General features: G+C 39.1%; 2 protein-coding genes, 1 long non-coding RNA gene and 1 pseudogene across 7 annotated transcripts in view; 3 read left to right on the top strand and 1 right to left on the bottom strand.

The window, feature by feature from the left end:
- Positions 1–1,465: 1,465 nt before the first annotated feature.
- LOC110058391 (hatching enzyme 1.2-like) lies at positions 1,466–6,139 on the top strand. 2 transcript variants are annotated; one of them, XM_089289106.1, is made up of 8 exons: positions 1,470–1,697; positions 3,010–3,174; positions 3,414–3,531; positions 4,105–4,286; positions 4,583–4,816; positions 4,926–5,082; positions 5,204–5,306; positions 5,755–6,139. In XM_089289106.1, the coding sequence occupies exons 1-8, from the start codon at positions 1,637–1,639 to the stop codon at positions 5,851–5,853; spliced, it is 1,119 nt and encodes a 372-aa protein (XP_089145232.1). In that variant the 5' UTR covers positions 1,470–1,636; the 3' UTR covers positions 5,854–6,139. The 2 variants fall into 2 exon arrangements, with proteins under 2 accessions (XP_089145233.1, XP_089145232.1); XM_089289107.1 differs by lacking the exon at positions 5,204–5,306 and having other exon boundaries at positions 1,466–1,697.
- Positions 1,920–2,892, top strand: LOC149111571 (uncharacterized). The gene is made up of 2 exons (XR_016207071.1): positions 1,920–2,160; positions 2,769–2,892. It is a non-coding gene; the product is annotated as an uncharacterized LOC149111571 (long non-coding RNA).
- A 1,151-nt stretch (positions 6,140–7,290) lies between the features above and the next one.
- LOC110058294 (polycystin-1-like protein 3) overlaps positions 7,291–15,058 on the top strand; it is a 42,199-nt gene continuing 34,431 nt past the window's right edge. Inside the window, exons 1-5 of one of the 3 annotated variants that reach the window (XM_089289119.1) lie at positions 7,293–7,615; positions 9,162–9,425; positions 9,856–10,015; positions 10,630–10,732; positions 11,234–11,847. In XM_089289119.1, coding sequence (XP_089145245.1) covers positions 7,540–7,615; positions 9,162–9,425; positions 9,856–10,015; positions 10,630–10,732; positions 11,234–11,332 — 702 coding nt within the window. In that variant the 5' untranslated portion in view covers positions 7,293–7,539 and the 3' untranslated portion in view covers positions 11,333–11,847. Of the gene's footprint in view, positions 7,616–8,913; positions 9,426–9,855; positions 10,016–10,629; positions 10,975–11,233; positions 11,848–15,058 lie in introns of those variants that run through there. The other 2 variants (XM_089289120.1, XM_089289118.1) reach the window with 2 other exon arrangements.
- LOC149111570 (ubiquitin thioesterase OTU1 pseudogene) lies at positions 11,616–13,871 on the bottom strand (annotated as a pseudogene). The gene is made up of 3 exons (XR_016207007.1): positions 13,724–13,871; positions 12,203–12,393; positions 11,616–11,744 (listed from the first exon to the last, which is right to left on the bottom strand). The product of XR_016207007.1 is annotated as a ubiquitin thioesterase OTU1 pseudogene (transcript).

The raw sequence follows: 15,058 nt of genomic DNA, 5'->3' as shown, positions 1-15,058 counted from the left end.
AAGCGTTCATGTCACCACTTCGCGTGACTTGATTCGTTTGTCTTGTTGCTATGTAAATTTCTCAGCTTCTCTTTTCTCTCTCTCTCGCTCTGCTGTTTTTTGTTGTTTTTTTTTGCTTTCTTTTTGCTTTTCATTCTGCCAGCTAGATTTTTGCATTTCTAGGTTTTTAGCAACCTTGGCAGCTTGCTAGGTTTTTTTGCATTCGGCTAGGTTTTTGGCAATTTTGGCAGTTTTAGCAGCTAGGTTTTTGCATTGTTAGGTTTTTAGCAATTTTGGCAGTTTTAGCCGCTAGGTTTTTCAGCAAATTTGGCAGTTTTAGCAGCTAGGTTTTTGCATTGCTAGGTTTTTAGCAATTTTCACAGTTTTAGCAGCTAGGTTTTTTAGCAATTTTGGCGGTTTTAGCCGCTAGGCTTTTAGCAATTTTAGCAGTTAGGTTTTGGCATTTCTAGGTATTTTGCAATTTACGACTTTAGACTTTTTTTTTAAAAGCAATTTTGCACTTTCCTGTTCCAGGCATTTTTTTTTTTTGCTATTTTGATATATATCTTGCATGTTATTTTTTTCAATTTACCTAGCAGCGAGTCAAACGGAGACAGTCATGCAAAGTGCGTGCATTTGAATGCATGCGTGACTTTTGTTCATGAATGAACCGATATCAGCGTTGACGTTTGAATCAATCCAGTGACAGACAGTTGGGACGCAGCCATGATATTGATTAAAAATGAACTCATTTTATTTCAGTCACTTTTATATCGTTGTGAATTGTAACTGCTTGCCGTTTTCTGTTCCTATCTTTGCGTTAACAGCATTGTCAAATTGTAATACTTAAACTAAAGTTGTTCGAAGAAAAAATACTGTTAACTACTACATAACTTTTCTTGTAAATAAAACTTCACTGTTATGTTGTATGTGTATTGATAAAATACCTCTTTCAGTTCAGGCTTTGTAGAACGTTTGTACTGCGCCTTTCAATAACATGCGGACCGCTAAAACTCAAAGCTCAACCGACAAATGCGTTTTTCGCTACCGTCAATCGAATGTTCGGCGGCTCCTCCCAGCTTCCGACTACTGCCGAGCGCGCGGTAATCAAATCGTTGCGCACAGTTCAGACAACGAAATAGTGCTCGGCAGTAGTCGGAAACTGGGAGGAGCAGTATATACATATATTCAACATTAACCGGCTAAAATTGAAAAGCTAGGGAAACTAAGGGAAAAGTCAAATAGTGAATACAATAAGGATTCATACAAGAAAGGAAGAGGAAATATAAACTTGCCTGAAGAAGCCCAGAAAGGAAACAAACAAAGAAAAGAACAGCACAACAACTTGAACAATCGAATGCCATTAAAGACCATTAAACGTCCCGTTATTACCAAACCCAACGACTTCTCTCTCGTTTGAGCGTCCCTAGTCACCCGACCCTTCCCTCCCTGGCTGTTAAATTATCTGCACAACGGCATATTTACATTTAGATCATCATTTCAAAAGAATTGATTCCGTTTGTAATTACAACGGTCGTACTATTTCGGGCAACATTGCGAGCGTCACATCAGTATTCAACGAGCGGGCATTACTAGATTTGAAGTGAACTTACGAAATCTTCCGACTTTACGGCTGCTGAGGAAGAAATATTCCCAAATGAAGCTCACAGGGCTTTATATCGGGTTTGCTGTAGTGCTGCATACAACATGTTATTCAGGTAAATGACTGTGTAAGCAATGTCACATGAGAATATAATTTATGGCGGGCTTTTCAGAAATCAGCATCGAATTACAGAGTTCATTGTCGCTAAATGATCTGCCTTGTTCTTTTTGAAGCAGCCACCATCTCTAAAGTATCGGCGTGTTTACATTTAGCCGTGGCTTGAAAGTAGATCTGTTAGCATTTTACTCCTAATTAATGAGTTAAAAATATTGGAGAATCATGTAAATTTGAAACGCTTCACAGTTGACCAAACACACATTACACGCGCGTAGAGTTCATTTGTCACATTCTATGTTTCTAATGTAGATTTCTCATTTATTAATACAAACATATCTTGTTAAATAGCAACAGTGTTAAGTTATGTTCTTGTGATAGTAGAGTTTCAACTAGTTTTTGTTTTAAAATCCGTTAATCCAAATTAAAATATAATACTGTGAAGCAGACAGTTAAGGAGTACAGTATTGCTGGTTTTCCGTGTCACACAATTCAAAATAAATCAAAATCAAAATCAAAACCGCTCAATAGATGAAGTCCAGAATCTGGGAAATGAAAGAAGGTAACTATGCAAAGAATCTCGCCAAATTTTCTGGTCACAGCAATTTTTCTTATGCGAGATATGCGGAGAAATTTTTTACCCAAATTTATAGAGATTTGTATGGAGACGCCATGCTGGTGCCCATCCGTATGGGCACCAACATGGCAGCCGGAAACCAACAGAAACATCTGTCACTGAGTTTTGCTACAAAAGCGTAAGTTTATCCGTCGAGGAACTCTAAAACATTAAAATAATACTTTTTCTGAGACATGAACTGTTCAGATGGCCAAGTTCCCCAAAATAAGTCACTTTTTTAACCATCATGACAGCTCTCTAGGCCGTCTTGTAAATACCGCGTCACGCAAAAGCTTAGAAATTCAAGCGTAGTGTATCACAAAACCAAGAACCCATTCGGAGCGAAAATTTGTATGAATATTAGTTTTCAGCTGCTCTTATACATCATTTAAGTAAAACCTCAGAAAGATCAATACTTTTGTAGTTCGAATTTTGGTGACGTCATATGAAAACCAGCTATACATGTACATAAAAAAAAAATCATCATTCGTGGAAGATTGTCTTCATGCATCGTCAAATTCTAAAACTAAACACTTAAAAGAGTTGCTCATAATATTGCTCGCATATTAATACACGAACTCATGTAAAAAAAAAAAAAAAAAAATCGCTCGCGCGTGATGTACACGAAGCACGCAAGATGTCCATGCACACAGTAACAGTGACCTAACAAGTTTAATTTGTATCTCTTCCCTTGTAGTCTCAGAACAGACGCAGCAGTTGCCCAGAATTTTGCGCAAACATAAACGAGCGGCTTTGCTTTATCGTGGTCGTCTTTGGTCAGCAACCTACAACGAAAATAGAGAGGTGACTAATGTCATCATCCCTTACACGGTCAGGACTGGGGGCTGGTTCTCAGGACTTGGTGAGCACAAACTTTCCTCTGTCATAAATGAGAATCGAGTCGATGAGATGGCTGCCATATCATCGCATTAACTGCATGGGTCTTACCGTGCCGCTTGTGTAGATCTTAATAACAGGGTCTCTTGTGTGGTCGTGTGCTTCTTTCATGTTTGCGCTACGTTGTATAAGTACACACGAAGTGTATCATGTCTGGTTTTTTCAATAATGCTAGTTATAAGTTGAGATCGTTTGGCTCTTCAGACAGTGGCGACAAACAAACCATTCGAGAAGCAGCAGACGTCATCGCGAAACACACCTGTATTAGATTTGTGGAGCGCCAAGATCAGGAAGACTACATCGAGTTCTACGAAGACAGCAAGTAAGATACGAGAATTGTCTTTTTGTCTATATGCTGACTGAACTCGTGGAGTGTAACATGGGGGCATATCATTTCCAGGCTTCGAAAGCGCAGGTTGAGGAGGCAGCGTAGCCGAGTGGTTAGGGCGACCGACTTGCTTGGAATCAGGAGATCGCGGGTTCAAGTCCCGTTCTGGCCAGTAAGCTAGAGTTACGATAGACCCTGGTTCAACTCCTCGGTCATGCTTGTAAATAGTCAACTGGCCTATCATGTTTAGCTGATATATTTGTTTCTTTCAGTTTAAGTGGTATGCCTATGAACCAGCTGGGTGGAGCTAAGCGCATTGACCACCATAAACAAAAACATTTGAACGTTTTTTTAGCATAGCAAGGTTCGTACAGAAAATACTAACGGGTGATCCAACGGGAGAGGCCAATATTTTCTCAATGTAGGTCCTGAGTAAACTTGGTTACAGAAATTGACAAAGAGCCGTAGACAATTTACCGGTCCGCTATTTTAGTGGTGTGATGATGAAATGTAATCTTAATTCGACTGACGCTTTTTGAGAAGTTCTTTTTCTCTTATTCTTTACAGTAGCGTATGTCAATCATACATCGGCAAAAAAGGCGGGAAACAACTGCTGTCGATGGGAAGTGGCTGTAAGAACAGAGGTCACGTGACTCATGAGCTCATGCACGCGCTGGGGTTTTTCCACGAGCACACCAGACCAGATCGAGACAAGTTTGTCAAGATTTTATGGAATAACATCAAAAGTGGTAATTCATGTATATTTAAGAATTAAACCAAAACTCCTAACCGTAGATTAAATATGGTGCAGGGATTTGCTCTGAGAAAGGAATTTTAATCAACATTGAAATTGTCTAAATGCAGAATGCCGGTCTATTTCTCGAATGACAAACTGCCATTAGAACAAAGCGAAATTTAACATGCCAATCTTTTCGTCTACTTCGCTTTATGCTATGGGAAACCAAAGTTAAGCTCCAGCCTTGAAAGCCAATAAATCTTGAAGACAGCTTAGCTTTTTGTATCCTTTCTATCTTATTTACTTTAGACCACTTACAACAGTTTGAAATCCGCAAACGTGGTGAAGTTACAACCTTTGGTCAGCCATACGACTTCCAGTCCATCATGCACTACTCTAACAAAGAGTTCAGCAAGAACGGGGCAGATACGATCCAGGCAATATCTGATCCCAGCATGCAACTGGGGAATGTTAACTCGTTATCTGCTGTAGACGTCTTGCAGATTAACCTGCTGTACAACTGTCCCGAGGCGCTCAAACAAGGTACTCACAAGGGCACGCAATGCGTGTAGACAGAATTGTGTGACATTTTGTTATGATAGAAGATAATTTGAATTTATTTCGAATCCTTTGATAATGACTTGTTTTGCAGTTGATAACTACAAGGTCACAGTGTACACAGGAAATAAATATCTAGCTGGAACAGATGCTAGAGTGTTTGTAGAACTATTCGGGCAAAAAAATGGCCAGGCACGAAACTCAGGAGAGGTAGAATTGGCGGGAAAGAAGGACGCCTTTGAGATGGGAAGGTGAGTTCGTACCTGAAGTGGGCTTCGTAAGCTTCTTGGCTTTTATATGAACAGTAAGAAGTACTGTGTAACGGTTACCAGATCAGTTATTCCCTTTTCTTGTTCATACTTTTGTTTTCAGTGTTGATACCTTTAACGTTATTTCACCAAACTTGGGAAAACTGATTAAACTTACGATCAGACTCAGCAATGGAGGATATACAGGAAGCTGGTATCTGAACAAGGTGTAGATATGAGTATTTGCACGTACTGTACTGTGCACAAACCCGTGAGCCTATTTGCCGCTCACGCATGTCATTTTTAATATACTTATGTTCTACCAGTTCAATGCAAAAAGCTAAAGTTTAAAATTCATTTACGTGTAGCTTAAGATGAATTGCCATTTTGAGTTCATCTCGCCAAGAAATTTACAAAGACATTTATTTTTGTTGTGAAGTTTATTTGTTTGTTTTGGTGATATATATTCTGCTCCCATATGTATAAGCTAACCTAACTTACAATTCCCTTATTTATTTAAGTTTGATGAAGGATGCGTACTGAATTGCCAGAGCTAACAGTTTGTTCAAAAAATTAACAGTTTTTTTTAAGTTTGCATTCACTTTCTGCTCGGTTTCTGGCCAGATTATGGTGGTAATCCTAATTAACATAAGACAATGGTTCTCTTTTTTTTAGGTTCAGGTTCAGAATTACAAGAGACGAGTTGATGTTTCTTTCTCGTGTTACTGCTGGCTAAGTGGAAGTCTTAACACCAAGACACTGGAACGTTTCTAACTCATTTTACTCTTGGGTCATGATCACCACTTAAATAAACCATTTCTGAGTTGTGCTTACCTCTGCTTCAAAGCGCGCCTTGGTCCGCAACCTTTCTTAAGGAAATCAGATTTCTTGCACGTTTATTGTATTGCAAATCAAGTCATCAGTTCCATCGGATGTGCACCAGGACTCGCGATCGTTGTAAAAAAAATAGAGGTAACAATTAAAGCAAGTCGGAAAATGTCTAATTCGCTCAAGAGTTAAATTAAATTTGCGTAATAAACGCAAGAGAGTTTTTTTGCAAGTTATTTTTCCTCATTCTTATACTTTCACTCTCCTTTAATGTGATTCAAAAGGTATTAAGTTGGTTGAGAAATGGACGTTTCTTGTTCGCAGTCACACTTAATATTGCCAATATACCACATCTGCCAGACAGGCTGTCGGAGATTCCAGCAATAACATTTGATAACGAAGACGTAACACTTCACGGATCCGAGCGATGTCTCCGATTGGTTTTACATACGCGCTAGAAGTCTAACCACATCGTAAACTTTTGCATCGATCTGCAGCTTCATTTCTTTCTCTAAGGAGAAAATAGCCGCGTAAAAAAGAGTCATGACGATGACAATGATGACGGCATAGCCTCATGTATTTTACCCAAGTTTTTGTAAGAATTTGTACTAAATACAATGAAGACATAACAGTACCTTTGCACAATCTTGCCAAATGGCACAAAATCAGCTATGCTGCGACACAAGTAACACAGTGAGACTCACAAACCAAAGCAACTCGTTCCAGTCCACCGTGACTTTCCTTTGTTTTGGAAGTCCCCCTGTGTAAATTGCGTCTCAGCATGGCAGATTAATTATGTACCATGTGACTGGGTCATGGAAAGAGCCCATTGTGAACTCAACTTTATGTGTATAGTTAGCGCCATATCTCCCTTTCAGCAAGCTCAAAATTGCTCAGTAACACGCTGTCTACCCTTTTTGATGGAAACTTTTCTAACGGAATGAAACAGTTGTTTCCCTATAGCCACGCGGCGCGAGGAAATCTCTTCAGCGCAATGAAGACAAAAACTTTATGCTGTTATATTGCCAGTGGAAAGATAGTCCTTAACTTATTTGAGAAAATGAAGGAACTCAGAAGAGCGGCGACACCTTTTTTCTTCCCGATTAGAGGTAGGGTGAGCGAAAGAGCCCGGATCCCCTCCTTCTCAGGTCCACTACTGTTAACAACATGTCTTGGCAATCCAAGAAAAACATTATTGATTTCGCTTCATGTCGTGAGACAATGTTTTATGTTAATCAATCATTCAATGCTACATGTTTCCTGTGTTCGACTTAGGGAGCTGCGAGGTTTCCGCACTGGAGCACAAGATTTCACGGTCCGCCAACCTTAAACTGAAAAATTTGCATCAGTGTTGAGTTTGAATTTCATAGTATATACAAACAGTCGGTCATCCGTGTTAACCAAATCTCCCGCCTTATTCTACAAAATAATCAATACTAAACAACGACAGAGTGTAATAACACATCTTTGGTATCGAGCACGATGCAAAGAAAACTTTGAATGTCTGAGAACACTTTTCATTTCATGAAAGTATAAAATTAATATTCTTCTAGGATCAGAGGCACCATAATTTTCAATCGAAGTTGACTGACAGTATCAAGTGTAGTCAGTTGTTTCAGCGGGGCGAGGAGCATGAAGAAACTTTTGGGAGGCAGTATTTTGGCGGTAATTGTGATCTCAAGTTTAGCTGCTACAGGACATAATCAAGGTATCAAACATTCTTTGCTATGCATTTAACAGTTACACACTAACATCTCAGTTTGTTTTAATTTACAAGCTAGTTCCCTATGTATACATAGTCAACTATGTAAAGAGTCTGGGCTGAGCTTGACTAACTTATAATTAAGTTTGTAATTCTCAACAAGCTCGAAGTTTTTCGTGCAATTTTAACAGAAAACATGATTTTATTCAGGATTTTCTCCTCAGTCCAGGTTCGCCTCAAAAGAGCATTCTCTAGTTCAAATAAACCATTTTTAATCCAAATGCGTTGTTTAGTTTAAAAAGATATATTTGCTTTCCAGTGAGTTTTATTGAATCTAGCAGGCTTTCTTTTGGCCTCCCCCTCGAATATTTAACTCCAAGACCGAAAGCCTGGCTAGATTTTTCTTTGTTAAGAATTGATATCAAAACATGTGATTTCTCTTTCTTGTTAACAGCAGGAAGAGATGTATTTGCTGTGAACAAATTATAATTTAAACTGTCGAAATAATTAATTTATACATTTCTATGCGGATTCGAGACACATTAGACAACGTTTTCCTAATCACCACTTGCTTTCCTCTGAAGACCAATCAACGAAACATAACTTTTCCACATCATCAATTATAATTATTTTTGTGTACGAGATTCTTCAGAAATACGGTCGTAACATTTACAACAATTTAGAGAAGATTATTTTCAGGCGCCAAATTTTTCAGTTTCAAATTATTATAATTTATGCCCGGTAGCGTCGATTTTCCACATGGATACTTCTCAACACTCACACAAATAAGTGTAGATTGTGGGGGAGGGGGTGGGAAGGTTAAAGTAAACGGTTTCGGTCGGCTTGGAACATCGTTTTAGGATTAGGCCAATATCAGACGTGTTTTCTTCACTCCACACGCACATAATCCTCTTCGTGCCTGTAAGTGGCACATAAGGCCGTAAGCCTAACTCTCAAACCGGAGACTAGAAGAAAACTTGCACGATAAGTGAATAAAGATGGTGAATTTTTAGCTCGATGACACGGGCGTGGGACAAAAAAAAAAATCTGAGGCCGCGACAGGAATCGAACCCATGACCTCCCGAACACCGGGAGGTCATGCCTTTAATTTGAGAAAAACGAAAGTCTCCAGAGATTCGATTGATGAGTTTTGGTTTCTCGTTTCCTCTCATATACAGACCGACGTGTGCTTTCTAAGAATTAAAGCCTGCTCTAATATCCACAAGGGTGAACAATACTGTTAAGTCCGCTCTTTTGACGCACATATGATGACAACTCCGTCTACTGAGTACTCTCTTTCAAGGCACTTTTGACCGAGCTCTAATGACTGAGAGTTGAAGAGAACTTTAATTTTCGGTTTTTCCCAGTTGGACCTTAAAGTGAAGTTACCGTATATTGCTTTTGACCTGAAGCAATCTCAGGATGATACAAGCTGGAAACGGCGGCCGTAGTTTGTGTCCCGTATTCAATATAATTATTAGAAAACGTATCATCCCTTTATATATTTTTAATAGAATTATTTCTTTTATAAACTTAACTTTATTTCTTGAAGGTAGCGACGCACCGATAAGAAAACCCCATCGGTCATTACAGGCAGAGCGAAGAGACTCCTTGATTGATCCACAAGATTCAAACACTCTGGAAGAAAATGCACCGCGTGGAAAGATACTCAGTGGAGATAGCAATTCATTGCACAACAGAGATCGTTCGCCTCCGAAAAGCGAAGCGTACTCAAGCTTGTCAATGGAGGCGAAGCTTGCAAGGGCTGAGTCTGTTTTACGAGCTATTATGGCGGAAGGTTGCCCATCAAATGAAGGTATGACTGTTGAAACAGCTCTGAAATATGTTGACTTAACTGTAGGTTGTAGACAAACTGCTTATCAAGTAAGCGTCCCTCTCGACTCGTCCTGTAAGCAGAAAAAAAAGAAAAAAACTGTTCCAAAAGGAAGATCAGGAAAGAAGGTCCCGTCCTTACTAATGCGTTTTCGATGATGCCCTTTCGGCCGAAAACGCTTTCCGTCCACACTACCGGCCAGTACCGTTTTCGCAGTTCACACAAAAATGTTCGAATAAGCTGATGTGAGCACTTGCACATGCGCACGCGATGTGAATAAAGTCAGCGTTTTTGAAAGCCTACGTTTCGCTGTCTACACTCAAATACAATAGGGCTTCGTTGCCTAACGTACGGTATGGGTTTGTTAGTTGTGATTTTCGTTATCTTCACAACATCGTTTTGTTTTTGGCAGAGAACTTTTTTAACATTACCGTGTACACCGCTGACTTGCAGCTAGCAGGAACGACATCCCGAGTGTATATCAACATCTACGGCATGCTTTACGGCTTGGAAGAAAGCACAGCAAAATTACATCTCACCAATCACAACGACAAGGAATTTTCAAGAGGACGGTGAGATTCATTAAATTCTCTCTGTGTTTAAGGTGTAAAAGTGTAATCTGTTCTTATTCAAGAGATCCGTCCAGATTGATGGACAGTCAACTGGAGAGACTTCACACTGGTGATGCAGTATTAAGCCGCTAACATATGGGTCACTGGAACCCCAGCGGGACTCCCTTATAAAAGGGCGGGGATGCTCGTCGGAAATTTAAAAAGACCCCTGAGAGGTACCAAGACCCTGTTTTGTGGGCGTGGCTTGAAATGTTTTTCCCCACTAAGAGGTACCAATTCTAAAAAACACAATATCTCCAGTGGACGTTTTGAGACTGAACACCCCAAGAAGTACCGAAGCCGCGTTTTTAACCCCTAAAAGGTACTACGAGCATCCCGTCCTTTTTTTTATAGGAGTACCCCCCCCCCCCCCCCCCCCCCCCGCTGGAAGCACTTGTTGCATTCGATTGTTTTTAATAACACCTTTATATGCTGAGGGTAGCTCTAGAAAGCAAGTCGACTTTAGGGCTTATAATTCATGCCTTCGTTGCAAGGACAAGTGTGTTTGGCTCGAAATGTCGAAAGCTCGATCAAGAGGTTCTAATCTTAAAAGATTTTTTTTCTTTCTTTTTCAGTGTGGATTCGTTCCTGATAAAGACTAAGTTTGTTGGCCTAGTGGATCGAATTACAATTGAGCACGACAATACAGGAATATTACCAGACTGGAATCTGGACAAGGTACCCAATCAAATAAATAACTTCGAGCCAAATCAGTGCGAAATATTAAACCCTCCGCCACACTCGAAAACACACCTCTTTTCATTCCATCTTTTTCTCTTTGAGCCTTCAACCTAAGGAGGCTGGCAACAGTTTTTAGCACTTTTCTAACAGCTACACTAAAGGATGAATACTACCACTGTTTAACAAGTAATGCTACAATAATGTATCACACAAATGCCCAATCATTGGTAAAAAAAAGTATATAATAGGTTACCATAACAACAATACAGCCGTTAAAAACACCCTAAATTTTATCTTTAAGCGCTTATAACTCAAAAACGAGCTCGGAGACCCCCATTTCTTATTATCGAATTGTGGTAAGCATGATAAGATGCAACCGGTTGCACAAAGTTCAGAGCTACCTTAAATTTTCCGTATGGGTACAAGAGAAATATACAAGTGTTGAAGACAATAAGGAGAATTTTGATTTTAATCTTGGTCTTTACTTTTCTTTCGTAGGTGGTGGTGCGTGATCTCAAGCTTGGCACTGTCCAGACCTTCTCATGTAGCTGTGAACTAGCAGGATACGAAAATCAAGTCACTTTACCGCCAATTTAAACTGTATACATTTCATTTTACGTTCATTTCGCGTTCGCACGCAGTTTCAGTAGCACGCTCAGCCTGCGTGGCTGGCAGGATATCGCGCGCGAATTGATTTATTTAGCCCCCGCGCGATGCAGGAAAAAGAATACGTCGGCCGACACTTGACTTGTGTCACATTCTGCTAGATATCTTTGCATTTCAGTACACGAAAGTATACATTTGTCCCAGCCTTTCAACCCATCACACGCCTTCCATAAGACGAAAGCCGGCCAGAGTTCACAACCAATGGCGTCACACTTCATACTTCTCCAAAATTTGTGTGACCAGTCGAAACGGCATGATCTTGGGCCGCTTGCTGCCCGGTCAGCGGTGTGCCGCAAACAAGACAGCGGATAGTGAACTGCGACAGGTTTGTGAAGTGACGTTTCTGGAATAGAAAAGTTGGAGATTAGAATAGAAATGTAGCTGATGCGAATAATTTACGGTCTTGAAAAATAACCAATCAAGTAATCACAGAGTTAATCACTGCACATGAATCTACACTAATCACCAATCAAATCTTGAGGTTTCAAACGCGAGAAAACGCGTGGCTGGTGCTGATCACGGGAAAATGTTCAGCCGTTGGCGAGCGCAGGGGCGCGGGGGAACGTGTAACCAGTGCCAAACACGGGAATATCCACGTACTGGCTCTATTTCTGCACCTGACTGGCTGACAAGAAACATGTTAACTCCGATTGGTCAGTCTCAGAACATGTTGTAACCTTCTTTGAATTTACAACACCCCATTGCAAAATCATAGCAAGTATAAAATTACTCTGAGCTGGTTTGTCACTTGAAATTCACCCTGAATTTGTAATAACGGGCCGAGGCTATTAGAAGTCTAACCTGTTTGGCATCTGCAGCTATTTCAAGAGCTTCCGCCAGTCGCATGTCATCGTCAACAGAAAACACAGTCTGTAGCGGCACTGCTGAATTATCAGAGCTTTGTACAGCCAGAGGATCATAATGGATGCCGTCATATATCAGATATACACAGCTACTGGAGCCGCTACCCTCTCCTGTAAATAAAGGCAGCTCTAATGACAAAATTAACTGTATTTAAGTTGGTAAATTTAATGAAGCCCCACCGATTATGCCTTTTCCTGCACTCTCCCTACATTAAGCGCGTAGAACCTTTTGCCAAAGTGGTGAACATAACCACAACTATTACATTCAAAATGTATCTGTAAAAAATTAAGAGGGTCAAACTGGCACTGAAGACCAATTAGGGCTCACTTTAAGATGGAGATAGAAGTCTGCATCCAGTAGCTATGGGCTGTGGCTTTGCTTGGATAAATTTGATACTTTTTAAACTCAAATTTGAGTTGGTTTAGGTTCCCATGTAGTCATGGAGGCCATATTGGTGTTCCCAAAGAATGAAATCTTGCTCCTTTCGAAAATAAGTTCTCCTCTAATGCACAAAAATAATCCCATTTTTAATCCATCACATATTTTTGCTCATGCATGATTGGTCTAAACGCATCACGTGACTTAATATTCTAAAGCTAAAACTGGGGAATACCCAGATATTCGCCAATTTTCAAAACTGCACGAGTTGCGAAGAATGTTTGAAGGATAATAAACACAGTAGCTTCCATTTGGTGCAGAAATATGCTCGCATATTTGTCCTTGGACATTATTTGTTCCTCAAAGCTCACAGTTTTCCTTGAGCTATGTTCTTGGAAAACTGCTCACTTCTCAGAACACTGTAATGTCCGCGGACAAATATCCGTACATATTTTCGCACCAAATGGAGGCTATTGTTTATACATGTATCGCCACCTTGAAATCACTTTATACATAAAGCTGATTAAAATTCCAACCATACTAATAAATTCTTATTTAAAACATGAATGCAAGCTGGACCTGTATTGATCGATTGATTAATTTATTATTTCATTATTATCATCATCATTATTTTTTTTATTAATTTTTGCAATTTCAAAATCAGATGAATGCAAAGTGTGAGGCCGATTTGAAATTGGGAGCGTGATTACTCCCTTAATTGTACGACAAAAGGTCCAATTAAAATTATTAATTGTATTCATAACATATTTCAAAATGAAAAAAAGTCTTTGGAGAACTTCTTTTCAGTGAAAAAGTCTGCTGCACTTTCTATAAGTTTTAAAAAACTGTAGGAAACATTCCAATGATTCTTGAAGAAGGAAGCCATTAAGGTACACTAGTTGACGTACAAATCTCAGGGTATCCAATTACAGGTATTGAATTACAAAAAGTCGTAATTAGATACCTGTAATCAGAAACCCACGTGATCACCTGCCTATTACACGACAAATAGGTGGCTGGAGAACCAATCACAGTCAAGAATTTTGTTATAGATACAATTATTACTGTTATCGGTGTTACCTCCCCAGTTTTCTTTATCCAGTGTCCAGTTGCAGTAATCTGAGTTATCACGGCCCAGAAACACATTGTTGTAAGTTTGAGGATCACTTGAAACACACCGTGCTTTGAGCTTTCCTAACTCTGCAGTGCAGGATGTGTCACCAAGCATAACATAACTGTAAGAGATTGACAGAAAGTTATCAGTACTGCTGCTCTATTTGTTTTTTACATTTTGATTGCGATTCACGCTACTTAGCACTACTTACAACACTGGTATGGCTACTTACACGATTTAAAACTTTACAATTTAATGATACATGTACAGTCCCTTACATCAGAAAATTATATTGGGGTGAGTACTCATCTCTTTTTAAAGAAGTCTTTCTTGTTGATTTCTCTAAATTGTTGGCCTGTAAAATTATTTAAAATCACTCTTTGAATTTGAGGATAAAATAGGACGTTGCACTTTTTTTGAAACTAGCAGCGAATAATAATCTTACTGCTACTCTAGCCTCTAGAAATAATGTTGAAGTGAAAATTTGCAGAACAATTAAACCCTCAAATAATGAATAAAATGTTTCTAAATTACTGAATTATACTGACATACCACCCTTACACTTGAAAAAAGACAGGAATTATCAGCAGGGATAACTTTGATTTGCAACAATTATTGTAAACCACAAATTATTGGACTGTTAATGAGATGACTGTAACCCACAAATTATTGGATTGTAATAAGCTGATTGTAACCCACAAATTATTGGATTCTAACCAGATGATTGTAACCCAAAATTTATTGGATTCTGATGAGACGACTATAATCCACAAATTATTGGATTATTATGATATGATTATTACCCACAAACTATTGGATTGTAATGAGATGATTGTAACCCACAAATTATTGGATTGTAATACGATGATTGTTACCCACAAATTATTGGATTGTAAAGAGTTGATCGTAACTCACAAATTATTGGATTGTAATGAGATAATTCTAACCCACAAATTATTGGATAGTAATGACTTGACTCTCACCCACAAGTTATTAGATTGTAAAAGAGATCATTGTCACCCACAAATCATTGGATTGTAACGAGATAATTGTGACCCACAAATTATTGGATTGTAATGAAATAATTCTAACCCACAAATTATTAGATTGCAATAGGTTGATCGTAACCCAGAAATTATTGGTTTGTGAATGAGATGATTGTAACCCACAAGTTATTGGATTGTTAATGAGATGGCTGTAACCCACAAATTATTGGATTGTAAAGATAGGACTGTAACCCACAAATTATTGGATTGTTATGAGTTCATTGCAACCCACAAGTTATTGGATTGTAATAAGAT

This window comes from Orbicella faveolata, unplaced genomic scaffold (genome assembly GCF_042242905.1).
Source record: "Orbicella faveolata isolate gen_17 unplaced genomic scaffold, um_ofav_v1 contig_2, whole genome shotgun sequence".
Classification (NCBI taxonomy): Eukaryota; Metazoa; Cnidaria; class Anthozoa; order Scleractinia; family Merulinidae; genus Orbicella; species Orbicella faveolata.
This window is presented reverse-complemented; position numbering and strand designations above follow the sequence as displayed.